Source organism: Procambarus clarkii, chromosome 8 (genome assembly GCF_040958095.1).
Source record: "Procambarus clarkii isolate CNS0578487 chromosome 8, FALCON_Pclarkii_2.0, whole genome shotgun sequence".
NCBI lineage: Eukaryota > Metazoa > Arthropoda > Malacostraca > Decapoda > Cambaridae > Procambarus > Procambarus clarkii.
In genome coordinates this window covers 38,458,877-38,478,878 of record NC_091157.1, presented here as the reverse complement: position 1 = coordinate 38,478,878, position 20,002 = coordinate 38,458,877, and the positions used below count along the sequence as shown (strand labels likewise).

At 45.2% G+C, this 20,002-nt stretch overlaps 2 protein-coding genes and 1 non-coding gene across 9 annotated transcripts in view; 2 read left to right on the top strand and 1 right to left on the bottom strand.

Moving 5' to 3' along the window:
* Positions 1-2,772, top strand: part of LOC123759725 (uncharacterized) — a 136,325-nt gene extending 133,553 nt beyond the window's left edge. Inside the window, exon 2 of the transcript XR_011225696.1 lies at positions 2,612-2,772. This is a non-coding gene — a transcript (uncharacterized protein). The remainder of the gene's footprint in view (positions 1-2,611) is intronic.
* Positions 2,773-2,858: 86 nt separating this feature from the next.
* LOC138349452 (swi5-dependent recombination DNA repair protein 1 homolog) lies at positions 2,859-3,269 on the top strand. The gene has a single exon (XM_069320257.1). The coding sequence runs from the start codon at positions 2,859-2,861 to the stop codon at positions 3,267-3,269; it is 411 nt and encodes a 136-aa protein (XP_069176358.1).
* An 804-nt stretch (positions 3,270-4,073) lies between these two features.
* Positions 4,074-20,002, bottom strand: part of LOC123759855 (adenosine 5'-monophosphoramidase HINT3) — a 156,381-nt gene continuing 140,452 nt past the window's right edge. For 4 of the 7 annotated variants that reach the window (XM_069317509.1, XM_069317491.1, XM_069317517.1 and 1 more), the window contains one exon: positions 4,074-5,793. In XM_069317509.1, coding sequence (XP_069173610.1) covers positions 5,755-5,793 — 39 coding nt within the window. In that variant the 3' untranslated portion in view covers positions 4,074-5,754. Of the gene's footprint in view, positions 5,794-5,996; positions 6,184-20,002 lie in introns of all 7 variants that reach the window. The other 3 variants (XR_011225693.1, XR_011225691.1, XR_011225694.1) reach the window with 3 other exon arrangements.

Sequence of the window (20,002 nt, the reverse complement as noted above, 5' to 3'; positions counted from 1 at the left end):
ACTGAGTCTGTATAATCGGATCTGGGAGTCGTCGTCAGTCCCTGAGGACTGGCTCGATGCCGTTGTCCTCCCTGTTCGCAAACCGGGGTCTCTGGGTACTTCCCCTAAGGACTTTCGCCCTATTGCTCTCACAAGTTGTGTCTGCAAACTTTTTGAACGTATGGTTGACGTTCGTCTGATGTGGTTCCTGGAACACCATCACCTCCTCTCCCCTTCTCAATTTGGTTTCCGCAAGTGCCGCAGCACGACAGATGTCCTGGTGAACTTGGAGGTCTATATTCGTACTGCTTTTGCTGCGAAGACCTCCGTTGTTGCCGTCCTTTTTGACCTGGAAAAGGCTTACGACACCACTTGGCGTTATCATATCCTATCTCAACTTCATTCTTTTGGCCTTCGTGGTCATCTCCCTCTCTTTCTCCGCAGCTTCCTCTCTCGTCGTTCCTTTCGGGTGCGCCTTGGTACCGCTCTCTCTCCCTCTTTTCAGCAATACGAAGGTGTGCCCCAGGGTAGTGTTCTGAGCACTACTCTTTTTCTGGTTGCCCTCAATGGTCTTCTTTCCTCTCTTCCTTCTGGTGTCTTCTCCGCTCTCTATGTCGATGATCTTACCCTTTGTTGTCAGGGTGATGATTCGCCTCTCCTTCACCGCCGGCTTCAACTTGCAATTGATGCCGTGTCGTCTTGGGCCACTGATCATGGCTTCAAGTTCTCTACTTCTAAGACTTGTGCCATGACATTTACGCGGAAACGGGTTGTTCTTCGTCCCTCTTTGTCTCTTTATGGTCATCCCCTTGAATACAAAGATTCCGCGAAGCTTTTGGGGTTATTCCTTGACACTCGTTTGTCTTGGTCTCCCCATATCTCTTACCTCCGTGTTGAGTGCTCTAAGGCCCTTACCCTCCTTCGGGTCTTGTCCCATACTTCTTGGGGGGCAGATAGGCGCACTCTCCTTGCTTTGCATTCTTCTCTCGTCCTGTCTAAGCTCGATTATGGTTGCCCTGCTTACTCGTCTGCTTCTCCTTCTACTCTTCGCCGTCTTGATGCTTTGCACCATACTGGGTTGCGCCTCAGTTCTGGTGCCTTTCGTTCGACTCCCGTCCTTAGCTTGTATGTTGACACTGGCTTCCTGTCTCTCCAGGACCGCCGTGATCGCTACTGTCTTCGCTATCTTGCGCGGTCCTTGCAACATCCTTCCTCTCGCCTCTGTCGTGCTTTAACTTTTACCCCTCCTGCGGTTCCTGTTCCTCTTCACCACCTCCCTCTTTCTGTCCGGTTATCTCGCCTGCAGGGTTCTCTTTCCGTTCGTATTTCTGATGTTTCTCCTCGTGTTGTTCCTTCTTTGCCCCCGTGGAGGGTCCCTCTTCCGCGGTTTTGTACTTCCTTGACCCGTATCACTAAAGCTTTTACCCCTCCTACGGTTCTAAAACGCCTTTTCCTCGAGCACTTTTCTTCTCACTCCCGCTCCGTTTCTGTCTTCACCGATGGGTCTAAGTCAGCGGACGGTGTTGGCTACTCTGTTGTTTTTCCTGATCGCACTTATATGTGTCGCTTGCCTCCGGAGACTAGCATCTTTACAGCGGAACTTTATGCTATTCTCTATGCTCTTCGTCTCCTACTTTCTCGTTGTCAGTCTTCCTTTGTAGTTGTTGTTGACTCTCGTAGTGCCCTCATGGCTCTCGGGTCCTTTAATCCAGTTCATCCAGTGGTTGTCGAGATCCAGCATTGGCTGTTTCTCGTTCATAGTAAATTTAAGTCGGTTGAGTTTTGTTGGGTTCCCAGCCATATTGGTGTGTCTTTAAATGAGCGTGCGGATGCTGCCGCCAAGGAGGCTGTCCGCTCTTGTCCCATCTCTCGTAAGGGCATTCCGTATTCCGACTTTTACCCGGTTATCCATTCCTCAGTCCTTACCCGTTGGCAGGCTTCTTGGTTGTCTGTTACTGGTAACAAGCTACGTACTCTTAAATGTTGTGTTTCCTCGTGGCAGTCCTCCTTCCACCGTAACCGGCGGTGGGAAACAGCTCTGGCGAGGTTGCGTCTTGGCCATACTCGCTTAACCCATGGTCACTTGATGGAGCGCCGCCCTGCTCCTTATTGTCCTAGTTGCATTGTCCCTCTTACGGTCGTGCATGTCCTTCTTGAATGTCCTGACTTCCAGGACGAGCGTATGTCTTGCTTTCCGACCGCCCCTCGCGGTCACCTGTCCCTCGATAGAATTCTTGGTGACTCGGATACTTTTGATATCGTTCGCCTTATGCGTTTTTGTTCTCGTATTGGCATCCTTGGTGATATTTAGCGCCCTCTGATTATTTTGCGTATTTGATGGTGCTACATAGCCTTCCCGGTTTGGTGCCTTCTTTTGATAATTACTTACTTACTTGTTTTAAACATTCTATAGATTCAGAATTATAAGTACTAGGGTCTTATTATTTTGTTGTTAAAAGACGTAAAATGTTTTTGTAGACAGCCTTAAGATTTATAATGGAGGTTAGTAGCTGGTGCTTGTTTATATGTCATGTGCAGTATTGTACAAAATTGCATGGCAGTAATAATATTTCTTTAGTATACTGCCATCTTTTTATTACAATATTTCTTAATAAATTAATTTCTTCTTCAGAAATACGTGAACTTCCTCTATTATAAGAGAAGATTAGATAAACCATATTTGTATGGAGTGATGACAACTCAAGGAAACAACTCTGCATCAGAAGGGCACAAATAGCGTTATTCAGTCAGGCTTTAATGTAAGTTACAAATCAAGTAAAAAAACTTGAAAAATTGGTATGTAGTGCATGCAATAAATGGCGGTATATATATATCAAGACATGTTCTACAAAAAAAACTGAGTGTCTCAATTACACAAAATGCCACCAAAAAGGAACAAGAGCCATCAAACTCAGGAGCAGGAGGTAGATGCATCTGACAACTTGGAGCTAAGATTCAAAGTTCCTCACAAAAACTTGAAAGAAGATGACATATGCACCAAAATCCAACAAACACAAGCTAGGGTGAAAGAAAAAGAAGAAGCTCTTCGCAAGTTGAAATTAGTCAAAATGTATCGAACCAAATGGGAAACACAGTCCTTGGAAGCAGTAACAAGCCAGTGGCTGCGAGTGTGTCAGGAAGCCTTGGAAGATCTTAGAGTGAAAGCAAGAGAAATAAAGAGTAGAGAGACTGGAGAAGAAGAGCTAACATTGTTAGTTCTAATAAATAATCTTGGTATTGATCCTCAGCTTTTAAAGCTTGATGAGAATGAAGATTGTTTTAATGCTTAGTTAAGGTTTCAAAATGTATAACCTAATTTCTATACAGTATGTATTAAGGCTAAATTATGCTACATGGTTCTGAGTTTTTTTGTTTATTTTTTTCCTATAAGAGCTTTATTTTGGTGAATGCATCATTAGTGAAATCTTGTTTGTGAGAACGTTACAGCTTATGATTATTGTCAGTATTAACCAACACAGTTTAGTTGTATTTAGTATAATTTAAACATCAACAGTACCTTCTTGGCAAAAGTATAATGTGTGACTTTGTCTATTGTTCATATACAGTACAAAATAAAAATAAGGAAGCAATTTAAGTCTTACCCCTTTGCATCTGTCGACATTTTTAATTTTTGTTTTTTAACCTCCAAAATGTTTCTTATTGCTACAATTCATTCATTTGTGTGTATTTCTCTAATAATCATTGGAGTACTTAAATGTAAAGAATTACATTTGAATTACATTAAAAAATTAAGCATTGTATTATATAGTGGGTTTTTTCCTTACCATTTATGCCATGCATATTCCGTATTATTTATGTTTACACTCTTAAGAGTATTCTGTGTTTCTTCCTGCAAATCATGTATTAATTTTGTGTATCATATGTTTTCTGTAAGGTTTTATATTTTTAATTTCTAAAAAAAACTTTGATAATTTCTGCAATTAAAAAAAAATTCTGAATATGAACACAGGCTAAAATTAAAGAAAATTTTCCATAACCTTTGTTTGATAATTCCTTTGTTAATTACTTCAGAGAAAAATAAAAATTCTTCCAAACCAACACTGAAGATCTAAAATGGATTAAACTACAAACAATTCAATATGCATACATTTATTCTGAATTTTCAAAAATATATTTAGTTCATGAAATGAAATTAACATCTGAAAAATGTAACAAGCATGCACTGCTAGTCCTTAAAAGAATATTTACAGTTTATATACTATACTGTAAAGCTATTATCACAATGTTTTGCTTTCTTAATGAAATTGACAACAGTATATAAGATTAAATACACAGGAAATCACTAATGTGGTACATATCAATGAGAAAATCCACTGGGGCTCTATGCAATGCAATGCCTTGGTAGCAGGTTTATGTCGCCTCAGAGCCCCACTAGATTTTCTATAAGATTAAATCTTTAAAAAGAAGATAGATGTGTGCAAGTTCTATACCTTTACCATTACTTAATGAGAGTATCACTGACAAATGTTTTGTTAACGACCGTATACACCTAAATGCTGCAATTCCAACTTTCACTTCACCTATCCTCTTGTGTTTTACCACATCTATAGAGAATTATCTCTATTGAAACCTTATGTCTTAATAATTTGTGTTTGCAAAACACTCAATATTGCATGTGTATCTTTACCCAGATGTCTAAACAATGTACAGTGCTTACATAAGATGTTCAAACTCTGGGAAAAAACAAGTGCAAGTCATTTCCCCACCTCCCCATTTCAAACAAGTTGTATTTAAAAGGAAAAGGTAGTTGGCCAACATTGTCTTTATGCTAATCTTAAATTTCACATTCAAATAACAGATATTATGAAGGTTACAAAGAGTGCAAGTTGGTTTAGTTATTATATGTGAAGCATAGTAGTTACCAAACTAATAATGTGTATAAAGAATTTAATGAATTCAATGCAATATACTGTATGAATGAAAAATATATTTTATAAATTTATTGAACCCCTTTAATAAAATTTATAGTATGAAGTAAATTCTTGGTGTGATCGTAAATTTTAAAAATTAAGTGACTAGCATGTAAATTGCCATTTCTATACTGTATGTCATTACTAAACTTTGATAAGCCAATTTACAACCAAAAATAAATTATTTACTCATAAAGTATGTATCTACAGTATAAACTATATTATGCTGATTAAAAGAAAGTGTGTTATACTCTTCTCAATCCTTTCAAAGCCTTCAACACACTTTGGATAGCTAATTACAATCATCATTTTTATGCTCCTAAGACACACTCATACACAGTATTAACATACACAACTTATTAAATGGTATGCCCAAAACACCAAACAACAACTCACACTCTATGACTGTACCTATATTAAGCATTAACAAAGTTACATCATGACAATTCTTTATACAGATACACATTTGTTAATTTAAACTCAAAATTACAATCTTTCAGTATGTCTCCTATTATAATTGTTTTAAAAATTCAAACCTGTTATCATTCATGCTGTGTACAGTATACTATGCTTTATCATGTAACACTATTTTACATGCACCTGCTCCATGTATGTATTACAGGTCTAATATTGCCCTCAACCATCTTCATCGGGTTATGTTACACAATGTTCAATCTTGCATCAAACAGATAACCCCATTAGGTATTGCATCATTTCACTTTACTGTACCATGATCAGTTACTTCATACCTTTACTTTAATAAATCCCAGCCAGAGGCTTAGGGCCCGTGCAGGAATATCCCTAAAAAAAAAAATAAACAAGGGAAATTCCAGTACAGTAGTCACTATTGTTTTTCCTGAAGCCGCTGGATGACATTTTCGGGCTGCATGGAGGAATAAAAACTGCATTATTGGAAATGTTAACTGTCACTACAAAACTTCAGTTAACACTACTGAACTGCCACAGTTACTTTACACAGCATAGTTACCAAAATAAAAAAAACTAATTTTAAGATGAAAATCCATAAAGTTTTATGTGCGTGTCCAAGAATGTTTCAAGAGTTCAATGGTTACACAAGTACTGTACCTGGATTATACCTGGATAGGGTTCCAAGAGTTGTTCTCCCCAAGCTCAATTTGGGGTCAGGTTTGAGTTGTGAGAGCTTGATCCAACAGGCTGTTGCTTGGAATAGTCTGACAGCCCACATATCCACTACAGCTCGGTTAGTCCAGCACTTCTTTAACCCTTAACATGCTCGGGGTCTAATATCCTGCTATCCACACAGGCGCATGTCATTTTGAAAAAAAAAAAAAATTTTTTTTTTTTTGCTAATCTGTTAAGTTCTGTTCACTGATCACGGGAAAAATAAAAAAAAATTCTATTGTACTTACTTTTGTTGCAATAGAGCCGAGAAGCTCGGTGATGACGTCACAATCTGCATGTTCGCTCATGCAGTACACGCCCGGGAGGTGTTGCGCGCGGTCCTCAAACAGCCAGAGTTGCCACAAATATATTTTCGCGCTATTTATTTACAATGTCTAAGCGCATTTTATCTAATTTTTTTTCACTAATTGTGTTTCAAATACTGTTTGAACATATTTTGTATCAATAATTGTTGCATATTTGAGTATACACAGGCGCACACAAATGTTTTCAATTACGGCAATATAATATGTCATTACAGTCTATTATATTGTATGTTCTGCTTATATTTGTATATATTTACACACACGCACACGCTATCTGCTTATATGTTTACATATTTACACACTTGCACACGCTATACACACTTGCACACGCTATACACACTTTGAAGCACACTTAGAAGATTTCTAGACTGTGGTAGTCATTGAAGCAGTCGACAGCACATAATGGGATACCACACGTTTCACACCATGTTTGCACAAGCTTCCGTTTCTTGTCTCTACGTGTCGTTGTTTTACACACCAAGCAATCACGTTGGGCTATTGCACGCTTCACACCAGGTGGCAAATACTTAAGTTTGTGTGCTAGGAAGCCTTCAGTGTGAGCGAGGCGTGGAGTACCAGCATGCTGCAACAGTGGGTTTATGATGGGCCGCTGAATACCTGGGACATCTTTTGCAAACTTTCCTAATAACTGTATTGCAGCATCAAATACAAAGTCACGGAAAGTGGGCTTACGTCCAGTTCTCACAAGGTACATGTTGAAACAGTTCAGCATGCTCATGTCCACAAGATGGAAGAACACTTTTTTCGTCCACCTACATGTCTTCCGCACACACTCTGCAGTGCCAATCATCATGTCTGATTTATCAATCAACCGCATGTTGATATTATAGTCTAAAACACAGTCTGGCTTATATAGTGGTGCGTTTGTTTTATGGCTCACTTTCCCACTGTTCACCATTGTTCCATCATGAATTGTTGTCAACAAGTTCACCTCTCTTTTGTCTTTCCACCGAACTGACAGAATGTTATCACTTTTCCTTCTCTGACACTCACCAACTGCAATGTCGTTGTCAAACACAGGCATTTCCCTTCGTTGTGGCTTTACTGTACCAACCAATCCGGTTCTATTTTCTAGCAAGAACCGAGCTAGCAAGGGACTTGTATAGTAATTATCTGTGTATAAAATGTGTCCCTTGTTCATCCACGGAGCCATGATGGTCTTCACTACACTCCCCGAGAATCCATGTTCGTCGTTACCGGGAATGTCTACATCACTAGCCGAGTACAGAATCATGTGTAACACGTATCCTGTCTCACAATCACAAAGAACAAAAAATTTCAGGCCAAATCGGTTTCGTTTTGAGGGAATGTACTGTTTGAATGGAACACGTCCCTTGAAAAGTATGAGAGATTCATCAACCACCAGCTTCTGTGCTGGTACGTAAAAATCTCTGAATTTTCCAATAACATCGTTCATGTAGTGCCTCACTCGCCACAGTCTATCATCAGGTGTTCGGTCCTGAACACTTCCAAAATGTAGACACCTGAGGAGTATCTGAAACCTGTCTCGTGACATATATTTCCCGAATAAAGGTGTTGGTATTGTCTTGTCCTTGCTGCAATAGTCATTTATTGCATGTTTGTGACAGTGCTTCATCAACAAACAGAGTGCCAAAAACACATACATTTCCGCCACTGTGGTATTTTTCCAACGCTGCAGTCGTGAAAATTCTGTGATTTCCCTCTCAATCAGGTAAGCAGCATGCAGGTTTGTTTGGTGTACAATGTATTCCATGAGTGGTTCATCATAGAATGCTGTAAAATATTCCATCTCAGCCATGTCCTCACCTTGATTAGGGAAAAGGTTTGTAATCGCTACATCTTTATCGTCAAAGTGAGGAATATTAGGAATAAAATCGTCACCATCACTCCACTCAAGTACACCAGGCGTCCTGCGAGATGCAGAGGAAAGACGGCGAGGAAGCGATGCATACCGGCGACCAGGAGTTGAATACCGTCTGCGAGAAGCACGGCGGCTACGTGCACGTGAGGTGGGTGCACGTGAACACGAGGGTCTTGGTCCCTCATGTGGTGCCATGCGGTGGCGCTTGGCCGGGCGAGATGCTGCTGACGCGACAATTTCTCGCCCAGTTACACCACTGGTACCAGCCACAGGCTCAATAAAACTTTGATCTGAGTCACTAAACCCAGAAAAGGAGTCACCTCCCTCTGACTCGTCACCCTCAAACAGAAAATATCCACAGGAACTGTGAGGTCGTGGTAGAATTGGGGTAGAAAATGGGCGAGGAGGCATGGGAGAGCGTATAGGCCTCGCCATGGCATGGCGGTCATTCTCACTTTCACTGCTGCTGCTACTATCACCCGACAACTGTGTATAATCCTCATCGTTGTCTGAATCGTCAAACACACTTTCTTCACCTTCAGAGAATAATTCGTGGGCTATTTGCTCTGGGGTGAGGGACTGAGTGGTGCGTGCCCGTGAGGCGTTTGACCGTGCGCTCGCCATGGTGACTCTCGCTAAACTGAGGTCTCCCATGCCATCGGATCGTGAGCTGGATTTTTTTTCAAAATGGCCGCTGTTTACTAGAGCCCCTGGGCAGCGTATGGGACCCCCAGGTACACCGCGGGCCATTCAAATCGTGCGCGGTACCCATACACTTCATATGAAGTGAAGCGCAGTTGACTGGTAAAACGATTTACACTTCATATGAAGTGATGCGCACTTTAAGGGTTAAGAAAACTATCCAGTTTTCTATTGAAGACATCCACGTTTGTTCCAACAATATATCTTATGCTCGCTGGGAGGATGTTGAACAACTGTGGACCTCTGATGTTTATACAGTGTTTTCTGATTGTGCCTATGGCACTTCTACTCTTCACTGGTTCTTTGCATTTCCTTTCATATTGTTCACTCCAGTATGTTTTTATTTTACTGTGTAGATTTGGGACCTAGCCCTCCAGTATTTTCCACGAGTATATTATTTGATACCTCTCGTCTCCTTTCTAGGGAAAACATTTGGAAAGCTTTGAGACGATCCCAATAATTTAGGTGTTTTATCTCGTCAATGCGTGCCGTATCTGTTCTCTGTATTCCCTCTATTTCAGCAATCTCTCCTGCTCTGAAGGGGGAAGTGAGTACTGAGCAGTACTCAAGACGGGACAACACAAGTGACTTGAAGAGTACAACACAAGTGACTTGAAGAGTACAACACAAGTGACTTGAAGAGTACAACCATTGTGATGGGATCCCTGGATTTGAAAGTTCTCGTAATCCATCCTATCATTTTTCTGGCTGTCGCAATATTTGCTTGGTTATGCTCCTTAAACGTTAGGTCGTCAGACATTATTATTCCCAAATCCTTTATATGCTGTTTTCCTACTTTTGGGCATATTTGATTGTGTTTTGTACCCTGTCCAGTGGAACCTCAGTCTACGAATGCCCGAGCACCAATTTTTCAGTGTACGAAGTCCATTTCATTGTAAAATTTAACTGTGTACGAAGTTACCTCGGAGTACGAAGTGCTTGTTCTGTATCCACACGATTTAATTAACGACCTATATCTGGTTATGCCCAAGTTGTTAAATTAAAGTCACGCTGTTATCCAGAGGGTAAAAAATGTCACTAACTTTTTAGTCATATTTGGGAGGGCAACAGTATAGATGGTTAGGGATTGGATGGATGGATGGATAGTGAGGGGAGACTAGAGGGATGGTGGGGGGGGGGGGACTAGATGGATGGTGGGGGACTGGATTTATGGAGGGGGGATTGGATGATGGAGGGGGAACTGAATGGGTGGATATAGGGAAAGACTGGATGGATGGTGAGAGGACAGGATGGATGGTGGGGTGGGACCAGATGGGGAGACCGGACAGATCATGGGGAGACTGGATAGATGATAGGGAGACCAGATAGATGATGGGGATACCAGATAGATGATGGGTGGACCGGATGGATGGCAAGCGAGTGGGAGGGGAGGCTGGTGGGGAAGGGAAAGAAAATCCTTCAGAAACACCAACACTAGAATCATGCAATGGGGGGGGGGGTTCATAATCACACGTGGAGGGCAAGTGGATGGGCAGGTGGTAATGTGAGTTGATGGATGAGTAGCAAGGAGGGTGGCAAAGTGGGTGGATAGGCAAGCAGCAGTGGTCGGGCAGGTGTCAGTGTGTGCAGGCGGGTAGGAAGAAGATGGTTGGCATAGTGGGTGTGCAGGCAGCAGAGTAAGCGGGTGGCAGATGGCAGACTAAAGAGGTGGGTGGCAGGGCAGTCAGGAGACAGTGGGTGGGCAGGTGGGTAGTAGGGTACTCACCTAGATGTGCTTGTGAGGGTTGAGCTCTGGCTCTTTGGTTCTGCCTCTCAACTGTCAATCAACTGGTGTACAGATTCCTGAGTCTACTGAGCTCTGTCATATCTACATTATAAACTGTGTATGGAGTCAGCCTCCACCACATCACTGCCTAATGCATTCCATTTGTTAACTACTCTGACACTGAAAATACCTCTGAACTTTTTCCAGCTTTGTCTTGTGCTTGAACAAGGTACGGGCTCCATGCTGGGGCCGCATACTCCAGGACTGGTCTTACATATGTGGTATACAAGGTTCTGAATGAGTCCTTACACAGGTTCCTGATGGCAGTTCTGATGTTTGCCAGCCTCGCATATGCCACTGATGTTATTCTTTTTATGTGGGCTTCAGGAGATAGGTTTGGCATAATATCAACTCCTGGCTCTTTCTCTTTGTCCATTTCATGAAGGACTTCATCCTATTCAGTATCCTGTCTGTGGCCTGTTTCCACTGCCTAGTTTCGTTACCTTACATTTACTCGGGTTGAATTGTAGTAGCCTTTTGTTGGACTATTCATTCAGTTTGTCCAGGTCATTTTGTGGCCTCATACTATCTTCCTCTGTCCTAATCCTCTTCATAATATTTGCATCATCAGCAAACATTGAGAGGAACGAGTCTATTCCTTCTGGGAGATCTGGGATTTACATGTATCAGAAATAGTGTAGGTCCAAGGACTGAACCCTGTGGGACAATACTGGTGACACCTCGCCAATCTGAGACCTCGCCCCTCACAGTGACTTGGTGTCTTCTGTTGCTTAGGTACTCCCCTATCCAATGGAGTACCGTTCCCTTCACTCCTGCCTGCATCTCCAGCTTGTGCACTATTCTCTTAGGCTTTCTTACAGTGCAAAAATGCAGTCTGCCCACCCCTCTCTCTTGCCTGGTCGTAGAATTCAATTAATCCTGTGAGGCATGACTTGCCATACCTGAACCCATGCTGATGTGTTACAATGTTCTTTCGCTCCAGATGTTCAACTAGCTTTTTGTGCACAACCTTCTCCAGCAATTTGCATGGTATGCAAGTTAGAGATAGTGGCCTGTAGTTTATTGCCTCCTGCCTATCCCCCCTTTTTTGTATATTGGGACTACATTAGCAGTCTTCTAAATTTTTGGCAGCTCCCCTGTTACCAGTGATTCGTTATACACTATGGAGAGTGGCAGGCACAGTGCTTCTGCTTCTTCCCTTTTAGTATTATGGTGAGATTCCATCCAGGCCTAAAGCCTCTGTCACATCAGGGGTGTCAGGAGGGTGGTTGTCAGGATGGTCAGGAGAGTGAGTGGGCAGGTGAATTTGTTCTACCCATCAGCCCCAGGCTGTCTCACCCCCTCCAAGTGAAAAGAACAGAAGTCCTACATCCATTACAAAAATAAAATAAAATAAACAAACATCTATTTGTAAAGTATTTACTATTTTGAACATGACACATGATAGAACCATCAATGGTAAATAATTCCATATCAAAATTATAACTATGTGACTATCATTGGTAGCCACAAATATGATGTAATTGCCAGGATTTCCATAAGCCAACTGTATCAGTCTTGATATCAATATCCATAAAAAAATCCATTTATTATGAATTCTTCATTTTCACTGTGACACTTGATAGAGCAATCACTTGCAAACAATTTGGTATAAAAATGTTACATATATGAGCATTATTAACCCTTAAATGGCGCATAGCTATATACCATTTGACACCCACAGGCACATACCAAAAAAAAAAAAAAAAAAAAAAAAAAAAAAATTATTTTTTCTTCCTAACCTGTTAATTTGTGTTCACTGATCACGGGAAAAATAATAATAAAATCGTAAGTGGCATATATTGTCCACTATAAGGCAGGGAATTCTGGCAAAAATCAGGCGCTGACTGAGCGTGCGTCGCAGGCGGTCTGTTAATCGCCAGCTGTCAGGCCAGAGTTTCCACAAAGAGATAATTACCTAATTATTTCAATGTCTCTGATTGATTTTTCGTAGTTTTTTTGCTGTAATATTATTCAATAGTGTGTAGTGTGATATATTTATATAATAAAATGAGTGAATCATCGCTGTACTCAAAAATATGGTGGGCATATTGTTGATTCAATTATGTTCATCAAACAGTGAACAAATACTTTGTCGGTTATTACACTATATACACAGGTTATATATAAGTATCTGCATGTTTTGTTCACCATGACGAACCACTATGTTGGTATGCTGAGTAGCAGTGGCAGGCAGTGACTGACTGCCACTGGCTGCCACTCCCTCCCTCACCTCACCTCACCTGACTTGCCACCATTCTCCACCCACCATACTTTTTTGCTTTTATATACAGACGTTATATATAAGTATTTACATGTTTTGTTCACCATAACTGTACATCTAAGCTTGTATGGTGAGTAAAGGCATAAAGACGTAGCTACTCACACAGTCAGCTGGTGGCGGCCGCCCTCAAGGCCAGACGCACTAATATTTCTCCTACAACAATACCGTTTGTGGTGTTATTATGCTATATACACACATTATATATATATAAATATCTACCTGTTTTATTCACCATATTTGTACAAGTAAGCTGGTATGGTGCCCAAAGACCATCGTGGTCATCAGTAAACAACATGGCAAGTCTGCAGACGACGCTCCTCCCTCACCAAAATGGCGGCTCCCAACCTCCTACTCTCGCTGTTATCTCACACCATACACACGTTATATATAAGTATCTACATTTGTGTTGATCATAGCGAACCACTAAGCTGGTATGGTGAGTGCAGTCAATAAAAGGTGGCCACACACACTCAAAAGACAACGCCACCATCCTCCCTCCCACAGCATTACTCCTCCCTCCATGGCGCACAGCGCCAAATATCACCACAATCCTGCTATTATCAGAACCCTGGTCAGTTTTATCACAGTCAGGGGTCTTCTGTAATAATATCATCGCTACATAATAGCATGAACAAGTATATTATGGCATTTTTAGGCGATGCTGTGGTCACAAGCTGAACAGCAGTGCTGTGAGTTCATGCTGCGTGCGTCAGGCTTGGTAGCTCACTCAATACTGAGGCCCCTAACACCCGGGAGTTTGGCCCACGATTTTTTTTTTAAATGGCGTCTGTTTACAAGAGCCCTGATGAAGGTGTGGTGAACCCCGTGTATCCGCGGGCCGTTTAAATCTTGCATAGTACTCCAAAGCATCATATGATGCGATGCGCAATTTACTGCAAGTCGGTCAAAGCATCATATGATGCGATGCGCAATTGAAGGGTTAAATCCAATTAAGCAAAATCACTGAATTTTCAACAAACTGATGAGAGGAGGGGGCATATGGCAGGGGGACAAGGTTGTGGTCTGCTACTGATGGTCAGGTGTGGAGAAGAGGGAGTTTGTAGCGTGTCGGCAGTAGGGAAGGGGGGGTGGGGGCCAGATTAGGCCTCGGGCCAGACTAGGCCAGGCCAACCAGGCCAAATCAGGCATCAGACCAGGCCAAGTCAAATCAGGTTAGGTCAGGCCAAGCAAGGCCTCAAGCCTGCTTGATATCTGCTTGATGGGGTTCAGGGAGTTCTATTTCCCAAGCCTGGCCTGCCAGACTTGTCAGAGCTTGGTTCAAAAGGCTGTTGCTTTGAGTGACCTACAAGTCCACATATCCACCACAGCCCGGTTGGTCCAGCACTTCTTGAAGAAAACTATCTAGTTTTCTCTGAAAGATGTTCACGGTTGTTTCAGCAATATTTCTTATACTCATTGGGATGATGTTGGACAACCGTGGACCTCTGATGTTTATGCAGCGTTCTCCGATTGTGCTTATAGCACCCTTGCTCTTCACTGATTCTATTCTGCATTTTCTTCCTTATCTTTCACTACAGTAACTTGTTATTTTACTGTGTAGATTTGGGACCTGGCCCTCCAGTATTTTCCCACGTGTATATTATTTGATATCTCTCTCATCTCCTTTCTAACGAGTACATTTGGTGAGCTTTAAGACGATCCCAATAATTTAGGTGCTGTATCGCGTCTATGCTGTATATTTTCTCTGAACTCCCTCTATTTCAGCAATCTCTCCTGCTCTGAAGGGGGAAGCAAGTACTGAGCAGTACTCAAGACAGGACAGCAGAAGTGATTTAAATAGTACAACCATTGTGATGGAATCCCTGGATTTGCAAGTTCTCGTAATCCATCCTATCATTTTTCTGGCTGATGCAACTTTTGCTTGGTTATGCTCCCTAAACGTTAGGTTGTCAGATGTCATTATTCCCAAATCCTTTACATGCAGCTTTCCTTGGCATTTCTTTGGCTTTCTTTGGCTTTCCTTGGCTTGGCCAGGCCAAACCAGGCCAGGCCAAACCAGGCCAAGCCAAGCCAGACCACACGAAGCATACACTGCTAGTTTGAACCATCCCTAGCCTCGCTACAGACTTTCAGGACCATGAAATAGATTGTTTCATATCAACAATTACATAGTCAGAAACATCCAGCAAATAATAAAATGAAATAAAAAACCAGGGTTGAATGTAATGAAACGCCATTTTCTGGGTGAGTCCTGGAGGCTCCCCGGAGCTATCCAAACTGGATGGATATGTATATCTGTCTGGCATCAGTCAATGCATTGAGTTCTTGCCTACTGGGGACCACGAGCCAGAACCTGGCCCCCTCAAAGAGGCAAGGGGAGCAATGGCCTATAGAAACTCCCGTGTGGTTGGAAGCATTCTATGTCTGCCATCGACCGGGTTAGGCACCCAGAAAGGTAGGTGTCCCAAAACAAACCCCTATTCTGGTGAAAATTGCCACCAAAAGCCGAACGAGTGAACAGAACTCCCCAAACAAAAACGAGAACTAGTATGACGTCATTCGTCGTCGCGCCGCTGTCTGTGCAGCCCCCCCTCCCCAGGAGGGGGAAGGGGAAGCCCCAGACCTACCGCGCCGGCGATCCACACCCCAGTTCTGAGGCTGGATGTCAAAAACACGCGAAAAACCGCAAACCGGAGGGAGGGAGGGATGCCGGGGAGCCTCCGGGGCTCACCCAGAAAATGGCATTTCATTACATTCAACGCTGGTTTTCTGGGGGAAGCCCCTACGGCTCCCCGGAGCTAACTACCCACAGAGGAAAAGAATAGGGATTGACCCGGGAGGCGGTCGCCGCACACTACACTATCAGAAGTCGAGACAACAGGCCGCATACGCTGTCCCAAAGCGACACAGGCGCGACTGGGCCCAGGAACGTGTACAAGGTAATGAACAGCCAAGGATCCTGTTAGACTGCCAAAAGCCCCGTGCCCGAACGTCCCCCCAGGACACAGTACCAAAGACAGCGGCAAGAGCCACGAACTTGCGGACATCATGGGCACAGAGATAGACTGCAGGCAGGAGAGCCTGAAAAACCCCGCGGATGACCTGGGAGACCCGCACCCTCTAACAGGGAAGAAGGGAACCGGAGCAACCCAAATCGTGTCCATGGACCCAGAAGCCGTGGTGTGCCAACCACAGCAGAGCCGCAACCGGACAAAAACCAATACACCCCCGGCCCAACCAACCAAGCATCAACAACCCATGGACCCCTCTGGAAAGCAGCAGTCTCATCCGTCTCCAGAAAAGAAGGAGAAGGCAGCAGACGACCAAACCGAACACCTCAACTGAAGGAGCAGAAAACCTCTGCGCAGGAGGAGAGCATGAAGCTCACCTACCCGACCCCCAGAGGTCAACGCCAACCGGAAAAGAGCCATCGAAAACAAACCGGAACCGAAGGGGCCACAAGAAAACGAGAAGAAAGAAAAGAGCACTCTGTCCAATTTCCAGGACGGCTCAAGCAGCGCAAGAACAGGCCGGAGGTGAAACAAGCACGAGACAGCTTACGAACGGCGCAGAGGAAAATCCGAAAGCCAGCCGAAGCAGCTCTGCCAGCGCCGCATAAAATGAGGCGACAGTATGCGGCAAGTCGACGGCCCACAACTTCCAGCAGAAAAGCCAAGCCGACGCCAACAAACGCAGCCACTGAAGAAGGGACAGAAGGAAAAGGAAGGACCGCCAAAACACACCATACTGTCGCCAAGAAGCACACAGGTGGGACACCACCAACAAAGCCACCTGACCGTCAACGGACGCGAGATCCCCGAGGCAGAACGTAATCAGCACTGCCAAGGGTCACCCGAGCCTAGGAAGGGGCGGAGCCGCTGGAAGATCTCGGGTGCAACCACCAAGGAAGCAGAGCCGGAAGCCCAAGCCGGCAAGAAGGAGATGGAACATCCGCCAAACAGAAAACTCCCCAACACGAGCAAGCTCGCCAGGGGACGGAAACCTCGGGTCCGACGTGAGACACCAGAGAAGGGACATCGCAAGACCCTGAAAAAACCCAACAGGCAGGGCAAGCCAGGAAAACAGGAGAGCAAACCTGGCAACAAGAACGCCAAAAGGCACAAACAAAACACACAACAGTGTGAAGAAGGAAATGATAAAAAGACTGGCAGAAACGCCCCAGCACCAGCGGCTAGGACAAGAGTGAAGCAGGAAGACGAGAAGAATGCATGAGGAAGGAAAGTGGCGGAGCCAACCCTACACCCAGCGTTCAGTGCAGAGAAGAGCCCAATAGGCTCCGGAACTGAAACAGAAAGCGAATAATAGGCGAGGGGCAAGACGAAGAGCCCAAGCTCATCCCCAGCCAGCACAACGAGGTTAGGACAGAACACCTTTGACACAGGAAAACGTACCACCAAACAGGCATCTCCACCGGTGCACCGTGGAACAAGGTGGAGACGGGGCCCCGAACTCAAGCATGATGAGACAAGCATAGGAGAGGGGCAGGATGAGTTCAGGCAGGAGCCGCCTCGAATGGGCCAAGAGGTCTCCTGCAGTCACCTGTGATGCGAGGAAGGAATCAGTTGGTGAGAACAAAACCGCCACGTATGGGCCAATAGCCCTGCAGCAGGCACCTCTTTTTTTCTTTTCTTTTCTGTTCTCAAGTACAGGTACCTATGTACACCCATTCCTACGCCCAAAAACAAAAACAGCATCAGGACAAAGAAGACACCAGACTGCACCAACTCACCTGCAGAACATAGGTGCGGAAGGGCCATGACGCAAGCCTATGAGAATGTAGCGCTGGAGGGGCCAGGGCGCTCATGCCGGAGAGGAGGGGAGCAGCGAAGGAAGCTCCCCCACCCAAAAACGCAGGGAAAAACCTCATGACTTCCCCACAGTGACATTCCAAAACACACCCAAGAGCAATGGGGCACGGACTGGAGAATGACAAGAGCGAGAGGCGAAGCCCTCGAGATAAAAAGGACGCAGAACACCAGCACGTGCACACACCGCCTGGAACCAAAACAAACTCCCATGGCATACGCGCAGGACACAAAAAAGTACACAGGTCCATCTTACTCCGTCCAATAACAGAGCAAAAAAGTAGCTCAACGGGTTGTATTCCGTGCGAACCGGTGAAGAAACAAGGCCAACTTATGGAAACAGAAACCAACGTAGCCAGCTACCCCATGTAAGGAAAACAACGAACCGAAACGGAACCCAAGCGGGCCACCAGTAGCCCAACATGGCGACAAGTCGCCCAACCGGCGACAAGTAGCCCAACCGGCTACAAGTCGCCCAATCCGGCATGCCGGATCAGAACGGAAAGAAAATGAGCAGCGCGGAGAGAAAAGAGAAGAACAAATGAACAAGAAGGCCAAAAACCCAGAGGCAGCCCGGAATAGTACCCACAAGCCCTAAAAAGGGCCCAAGGGAAGCCCCACCGAACAACGACAGACGTACCAGTAAAACGGGAAGGAACAAAACCATCCCGAACCTTCGAGAACACATAGAACCAAACACAAAGGACGAAAGCACAGAAAAACCTAGTCGCACCCGAGACCAAAAGTCATGCAGAACCCCAAGAAGAGGGGGACATGATGGAGAAGCCCCGTCCCGGGAAAAAGGGGGCGAAGAACGTAGAAAAGCACCCACCGACAGGACAGAAGCAACGGGCATAATGGATAAGGAACCGAGCCCGGGGAGGGGCCGACGCCCAATACTCGTGTGGAGAGGGGGGAAGGAAAAACCCCACTCCACAAAACCGCAAGCCCCGCCCAGAGAGGTAGAAAGACCCCGGCGGGGACCAACGGGGCCGAAGGCTCCCCAAGTCAGCCCCAATTCAGCCCCATCCCAGCCCCGGGAACCCACCCGGCAGGCCCCGGGGGCGAGCTGTCCCCCCAAAGCCCCAGCCTCAAGAAAACCGGGGCAGCCGTGAAAAACACTAAGGAAGGGAGCCCACTGGCAGACTTTTACAACACGGCTAGAGGAAACAGGCTCGAATGCCCCCGTTGCTACCCAGGAAGGGGAAGTCACCGAGACCAACCGAGTCTCAAAACCATGGAAGCCCCGCCTCGAACCCACACACGGTAACGACCCGGATGTAGGTAGGAAGGGGGGGGGGGGACCCGACAAGACCACCAACGAAAACGGGGCAACCTCGGGTCTTCCGGGGAGCAAACAACTAGCGCGTTGCCACTGAAACCCAAGTGCAACGCCCGTGCAGCCTGCACCCAATTAGTCAGCAGACGACTTGGTAACAGAGTCACAAACAAGCAACAAAACTTGCAGGACCCCGGGCTGAAGGTGTCACCGACCCCACAGGCTGCAGACGGAGGCAAAACCGTGAGAGTCGCCCCGAGACAAGGGGACAGAGCAACCCTCAAACTTGCCCAAAGCGAGGGCAGGGGACACTGGGGCCACACCTATCGGGCCCACACTCCTCTTAGGGGTTTCCCAGGGTCCCGAGTGTTTACTATAAGAGGACTCGTGCTCAGGTAATCCCAGGCAGGGTACTGCTAACTGGCGCCCATTGCTACCAAACAACATTCTAAAAGCTGAACTCCCGGGACGTGTACACTCATGGGGACCTAACAGGGGGAACCACTGGAAGAAGGAAGAGAACTCGACACAAAGGGGGAAAGAATCAAAGGCAGAGCCCCCCACCAGGTAGACAAACAAAAAGAAAAAGAAAACCCCGCAAGAGGACAGCGTACCCAGGCGGAACGGAGCCAGCCGCTATGATTGGTGAAGACAAGCTGCACAGTACCTTGCGCCCCACCAGTGCAAAACTGCTCCTTACCATAAGGCGAACAATGGAGACAGAACCCCCCTATCACACAAAAGGTGGCCGAAAACCGAGCAGCAAACGGCCTAGCAGAAGCAGGACCCAAGGAACTTGTGGAAGGTAACCTCAAGCGTCAAGGGCAGTACTTACAGGGCACCTAGGGAAGGGAACCCTAGGCGCATGCAGCCCAAGTACTGGAGACTCACTCCCGGCTCACGCACCACCTAGAAGACAGA

Excerpts from the sequence above, each read along its gene's own strand:
- LOC138349452 (XM_069320257.1), top strand. The coding sequence starts at position 2,859 with ATGCCACCAAAAAGGAACAAGAGCCATCAAACTCAGGAGCAGGAGGTA.